The sequence below is a fragment of the Babylonia areolata genome, chromosome 31, assembly GCF_041734735.1.
Source record: "Babylonia areolata isolate BAREFJ2019XMU chromosome 31, ASM4173473v1, whole genome shotgun sequence".
In the NCBI taxonomy this organism is placed as follows: Eukaryota; Metazoa; Mollusca; class Gastropoda; order Neogastropoda; family Buccinidae; genus Babylonia; species Babylonia areolata.
Window position 1 is genome coordinate 4,937,019 of NC_134906.1, and position 7,500 is coordinate 4,944,518.

Below are 7,500 nucleotides of genomic sequence, written 5' to 3' on the forward strand. Positions count from 1 at the left end.
TGTATAAGGTGCAAACACACACGCAAACACATTCACACAGAAATACACCACCACAAAGTTTCGAAAGGTCAATCCAAAACAGAAGCACACTCACATGTCCCTGGTGGTGAACTGTAGATACAACTGCTCCCCGTACATCATCACGTTACACAGAAGGTACAGCGCGTCCGCTAAGGACAGAGCGAACAGACACACGTTGATTCGCTCCTTGAGACCTTGCCTGTAGAACACCGCCATGTTGATGACGTTGGCGGGCACACCAATCCCGTACAGGATTGGCAGAAAGACCACGTCCTTCAGGCGACGAACCAGATCCTCTGTCTCAAAGCTGATGAGGTTGTCCGGGTTGTTCCAGGGCACGAAGTCTTGGAACTGGAGCACGAGGCATTCTGATGAGGTGACACTGGTGTTGGGTGGGTGGGGGGCGGATGTGTTGAGGGTTGTAGGGTTTGAGACTGTCGTCATGTCTTTCAGATCTGAAGGGGGGGAAAATAGACAAATGGTATGTGTCATGGTCATCTCTCTGTGTCTGTTTGTCTGCTTGTCGCTACATCTGTCTCTGTCTATGTCTCTCTCTTTCTCTCTCTCTCTCTCTATATTCAATCCTCTCTGTAATTACCATCGATGTTAGGTCGCCAGAAGGCCACACACCAGATGAGACCCTGCACTGCTGCTGAGTCACTTCGGTGGTGTTCGGTAGTGCCTGTTCTGATCTAACGTGCTTAGGACACCACGTACTAACCCCCTCCTGCTGACGACAATAATGGCTCAGTCGCGGAGCCAGACTGAGTGAGTGTCTCCCCCAGATTGGAGACCGGAGCCAGACTGAGTGAGTGTCTTCCCCAGAGTGGAGACCGGAGCCAGACTAAGTGAGTGTCTCCCTCAGAGTGGAGACCGGAGCCAGGCTAAGTGAGTGTCTCCCTCAGAGTGGAGACCGGAGCCAGACTGAGTGAGTGTCTCCCTCAGAGTGGAGACCGGAGCCAGACTAAGTGAGTGTCTCCCTCAGAGTGGAGACCGGAGCCAAGCGGAGTGAGTGTCTCCCTCAGAGTGGAGACCGGAGCCAGACTGAGTGAGTGTCTCCCTCAGAGTGGAGACCGGAGCCAGACTGAGTGAGTGTCTCCCCCAGAGTAATAATAATAATAATAATGGATACTTATATAACACACTATCCAGAAATCTGCTCTAGGTGCTTTACAAAAACGCTTTTGTTAACATAAAACATTACATCAATGTTACATACACACACTGAAATGTAACTACACACACACACACACACACACACACACACACACACACACACACACACACACACACACACACACACACAATGCATACATACATTTTAACATACATGTGTATCTAACAGCTACCCTAACACATACGCTCACATAGGCAGGCACAAACTTACATAAACACACGCACACAATACACATTCATATACATGCATGCAGTTATATACACATGCATATGTATACACACATAGTCAAGCACAGCTAGCGTAAAGGAAGTGGACCTGCCACAATTGAACTTATTGCTGAGGGAAAAGGTGAGTTTTTGAGACGAGATTTAAAAGATGCGAGGGAATCAGAATGACAGAGGCCGCTCTCGTCGTGTTCTTGGGGATCTTGATGCTTCACGACTGGACACGCCTTTCCTGAACGTCAAACCTCAATGATAACTCCAACTCCAATGTGAAGTCAGTTCTGCTCTGCGGATGCGAGACACGGCGGACAACACAGACGATGCAGCAGAAGATTCAGACATTCTTCAACACCTGTCTGAGGCGCATCTACAAGATCCGATGGCAGGAGAAGATCCGAAACGAAGATCTGTGGGAGCGAGCGGGACAGGAACCAGTGGCCAAGCAGATACTGCGGAGGAAGTGGGGCTGGATCGGACACACCCTCAGGAAGCCAGCGTCCAGCATCACACACCAAGCCCTGACCTGGAACCCGCAGGGAAAAGAGGAAGAGAAGCCGGCCTCGGAACAGCTGGAGGCGAGATACCGAGGCAGAGCTGAAGCAGCAAGGGACCAACTGGACTGGAATGGCCAGAACAGCCCAGAACAGAGTGCGATGGCGAGGGGTCGTCGATGGCCTATGCTCCACCAGGAGCGATGGGCAAAATGATGAATGAAATAAAATGAGACCTCACTGATGGTCTCATCCCCCCAGTCTGCCGAAACCAGTCTTCTTCGCATGCTTGGGGGTAGGACGGGCCCTAACTCACTGAGTGTTTCAGATTCGTGGACTGTCCTTTCATATCTGTGAAACTGCATGTTTGGTGCATATCTGTTATGCATATGTGGGTGTATGTGTGAATGTGCGTCTCCATGTTTTTGTTTTACATTTATTTGCTTATTTATCATCATTGTTTTGTTTTTTATTTATTCACTATTATTATTATTATTATCATTATTATTATTATTATTGTTGTTGCTGTTGTTGTTGTTGTTGTTGTTGTTGTTATTATTATTATTGTCATTATTATTGTCATTATTAATATTATTATTATTATTACTACTACTACTACTACTACTACTTTATTTAGTTAGTTAGTTACGTACGCTTATAGTTGACCATCAAGTTTTTGCGCTTTATATATATTATTTGTAGTAGTAGTTCTTTTTATGTACTTATCTATTATTTATTCCCCCCCCCCCTTTCTTTCCCCTCTAGGCCTGACTAAGCGCGTTGGGTTACGCTGCTGGTCAGGCACCTGCTTGGCAGATGTGGTGTAGCGTAGATGGATTTGTCCGAACGCAGTGACGCCTCCTTGAGCTAATGAAACTGAAACTGAAACTGACTGTCCTCGCCAGGATTGGCCGGCGGCGAGTCCAACCCGTTGACCAGGATGTGGCCGCTGCTGCTGCATGTGAACAGATACCATAGAGTCAGAGTGCCCCAGGTGAGGACCAATTACAGACGAACGACCTCAGAGAACCCGATGTGTTTCCCACTGCCAGAGGTACTGCTGCCCATCCCTGACACCCCGTACACCCTGTCTTAATAGTAAGAGGGGTAATGAATGCACACGTGCACGTAACTGGCAGTTTGTCAAACCCATCGACCCAAAGCACTCATACACATAACTAACAGTTTGTCAAACTTGTTTTATTTTATTTTATTTTATTTTTGGCACGCTTATAGTTGACTTCATCAAGTTTTTGCGCCTTATACATATTATTATTAGTAGTAGTGGTTCTTTTTCTATGTATTTATCTATTATCTATTTACTTTTTTTTTCTCAATGCCTGGCTAAGCGCGATGGGTTACGCTGCTGGTCAGGCATCTGCTTGGCAGATGTGGTGTAGCGTATATGGATTTGTCCTAACGCGGCGACGCCTCCTTGAGTTAATGAAACTGAAACTGAAACTGTCAAACCCATCGACCCAAACCACACATACACATAACTAGCAGTTTGTCAAACCCATCGACCCGGTGCACGCACACACAGAATTAGCATTTTGTCAAACCCGTCGACCCAAAGCACGCACACACAGAATTAGCATTTTGTCAAACCTATCGACCCAAAGCACGCACACACAGAATTAGCATTTTGTCAAACCCATCGACCCAAAGCACGCACACACAGAATTAGCATTTTGTCAAACCCGTCGACCCAATACACGCACACACAGAATTAGCATTTTGTCAAACCCGTCGACCCAATACACGCACACACAGAATTAGCATTTTGTCAAACGCATCGACCCAGTTACACACCACGGCACAGGAAGACTTGGGTCAACATGACAAAGTAGGCTTTCACGTGGATGACTGGTTTTTTCCCCCCACGCCATTCAGGCAGCCATACTCCGTTTTCGGAGGTGTGCATGCTGGGTATGTTCTTGTTTCCATAACCTACCGAACGCTGACATGGATTGCAGGGTCTTTAACGTACGTGTTTGATCTTCTGCTTGCGTATACACACGATGGGCGTTCAGGCACTAAGCAGGTCTGCAACATATGTTGACCTGGGGGATCGGAAAAATCTCCACCCTTTACCCACCAGGCGCTGTTACCGAGATTCGAACCCGGGTCCCTCAGATTGAAAGTCCAACGCTTTAACCATACCGGCGACTGTAGGTGTGATTGGAACCAGCGCGCTCAGATTCTCTCGCTTCCTAACCACGCGGACGCGTTACCTCTAGGCCAACACTAATAAAAATGTTCAAATAGTACCAATATTTATTGCTAAAATTACTTACGGGTTTATTACAATTACGTTTCTCCTTGTCTGAAAGGCGACCGACCAGACACAACTTGTTTTAAAGTCTCTGAGATGTGCTCGGAGTTAAATGCACATAGGACTAGGAGAGTAGAAAATTTCTATTAAAAAAAAAATGTCGATTTGTTAGTGTTAATCAGTTGCGCGCCCTCTCTCTCTCTCTCTCTGACTCATCATCTGATTCTGTGTGTGTGTGTGTGTGTGTGTGTGTGTGTGTGTGTGTGTGTGTGTGTGTGTGTGTGTGTGTGCGTGCGTGTTTGTTCGTGCGTGCGTGTGTATAATATTATGTGTGTGTGTGCTTCTATACGTGGCTGTGTATCTTTTGAGTCTGTGTGAACCTATCCATACATGTGTGCTTGAGATAGAGCAAACGGTATGTATGTGGCTGGGTATTGGTGCGTGCTAGCTTGTGTGTGTGTGTGTGTGTGTGTGTGTGTGTGTGTGTGTGTGTGTGTGTGTGTGATTGGGTGTGTGCCTGTGGTGTGCATGTTGCTCACAAGGTAACTCAGATCAATAACTACATCAGTTTAAGTATTAGCGCATGGATGTGGAATGAAATAGAATCACTGCGTTGAAATATCTATTTTTACACACATGCACGCACACTCACACTTGCGCGCACACACGCACGCGTACACACGTGCGCGTACACACACGCACAAACACGCGTGCATACAAACCTGCTCAAACGTGCATGGAAACGTGCTCACCTGTGCGCACATATACACATGAATACGCATGTTCTCACACATGAACAAACGTGCATACACACAAGCACAAACGCGCGGGCGCATGCGGGATCGCGCGCGCGCGCGCGCACACACACACACACACACACACACACACACACACACACACACACACACACACTCACTCACGCACTCACTCAAACACGCACGTATGCACGCACGCACATAGACATGTTCCCACAAACGCACACATATATAAAAGCACAAATGCTTGGGAGCACGAGCGCGTGCGCACGCGCACACACAGACACACACACACACTCACACACTCACACACACAAACGCACACACACATGCACACACACACACACACACACACACACACACACACACACACACACACGCACGCATACACACACAACACACACACACACACACACACACACACACACACACACACACATCCACACATGCTTTCATGCTGGCAGTGCTGACAAAGAGTGAGAAAGGATGCACATGTTCACACACACGCACACACACAGGCACACACAGGTACACACAGGTACACACACACACACACACACACACACACACACACACACACACACACACACACACACACACACACACACACACACACACACACACACACACACACACAATGTGAATCGACGATAAACATCGACAATATAATTACAACCTGAAAATAAACAACAGCAACCTCTGTTGAGAACAAAATAATGAACGTATAAAAAAAAAAAAAAATTCTGAAAACTATTTCAGGCTGGCATAACTGACAAAGAAAGAAGATGAGCAATAAGACGACTCATTGTGCAAAGCAATTAGCTATTTGTGAATAGTGGTGCATCGTTATTCAATCGACACAGTACAAAATAATGGTTTGTCTTCAATCGGAAGCGAGACCATGATGAGCGAGATTCGTGCGATTACTCATGCTAAGAATGCAATCTCTATTGCTGGAGAAACGTAATGTCTGACATAGGCGGTAATGTACGAGACCGATTGTGAACAGCAGTCATTATGACGTGTAAAGGACAGCGCGATTTTGTTGTTGTTGTTGTTGTTGTCGTTGTAGCCGTATACCCGAGTGGTTCATTATATCAAACGGGACGGTACGAAAGAATTACTGATTTACTGTATTAAAGGATAGAAATTATCCACGCGCAGGCCCAGGGACATATTGACCGCTAGTTACAAAAGGGTTTTTCTATTGTTTTATTTACAATAGTTATGAGAAGATAAGAAGAGAAGAAGAAGAGATAAGAAGACAATGCAAGTGATACGTAGCGAGACGTTGGCCACACGGGGCGACACACACACCACACACTGTGTGCGACACAGCAAGAGAGAGAGAGAGAGAGCAGGCTCTTGCCAGTGACTGGCCAGGTGGAAAGTGACCAGTGATCACCCACTCCGTCTATTTGTGCAAGTCAAGCGAACTGCAAAGACGCTCGCGTGTGTTGTGAAGCAAATTGGCTCCAATCAGACTAAAAATTTGATTAGAATTGTGTTTGCTACAAGGTGTTCAGTGATAGATTTCTAAACGATTCCTGAACCGATTAAAGTCGGATTGGTCGCAAAATAAACAGCTCAACACCTACTTTCTTATTGTATAAAATGAAGTGTTGATTATTTAAGATGAATTTATAATCTTCATTTAAGTCACCTGAAAAGGGTCAGTTTTAGCGAGCTTGTCGCTGAAAATTACAAACAGCGTTAAATCAGTTTAATGTAGGCAAACACAGATCTTTTTTTTTTTTCAAACGTGCACATTATCAAACAGTGGTTTGCAGTAGAACCAACTATTGACAACTTTGTTAGAATTAGAGTTATTTACAACAATGTACTTTTCGATGTGAGATCGTGTTTTAAAATGATTTTTTTTTAAACATTTCAAAATGGTATGCGTTTATACATTGTACATTTGTTTGTGAAAAAAAATTGTAAGTTGAACAATGAGGTCGAAAGCATCATCTGACTTGATTTTTTTCGAATGACCAAATAGTACGATTGTTTCACTGACTTTGAAATCTGCTAAGTGAAGCACAACATATTTCCCCTTCTCATCAGTTTTGTATTTGTATTTGTTTGCATTTGTATTTCTTTTTATCACAACAGATTTCTCTGTGTGAAATTCGGGCTGCTCTCCCCAGGGAGAGCGCGTCGCTACACTACAGCGCCACCCATTTTTTTTTTAGCAGACCTGCTAGTGCCTGAACCCCCTTCGTGCGTATACGCAAGCAGAAGATCAAATACGCACGTTAAAGATCCTGTTATCCATGTCAGTGTTCGGTGGGTTATGGAAATAAGAACATACCAAGCATGCACATTCCCGAAAACGGAGTATGGCTGCCCACATGGCGGGATAAAAACGGTCATACACGTAAAGGCCCACTCGTATACACACATACGAGTGAACGTGGGAGTTGCAGCCCACGAACGAAGAAGAAGAAGATGATTGTTACCTTCTTTCCCAAATTCAACCACCACCATCAACGCCACTCTCACCTCTATCACCTGCCTCTGTACAGTGCTCTGTTCCTGCTGCAATATAATACAG

The 7,500-nt window shown here is 45.4% G+C and overlaps 1 protein-coding gene across 1 annotated transcript in view; it reads right to left on the reverse strand.

Annotated features, from left to right (window-relative positions):
• LOC143275757 (uncharacterized) overlaps window positions 1-7,500 on the reverse strand; it is a 21,879-nt gene that overhangs the window by 4,311 nt on the left and 10,068 nt on the right. The window contains exons 3-4 of the mRNA XM_076580035.1: window positions 2,807-2,868; window positions 95-476 (exon numbers count right to left, since the gene is read on the reverse strand). Coding sequence (XP_076436150.1) covers window positions 95-476; window positions 2,807-2,868 — 444 coding nt within the window. The remainder of the gene's footprint in view (window positions 1-94; window positions 477-2,806; window positions 2,869-7,500) is intronic.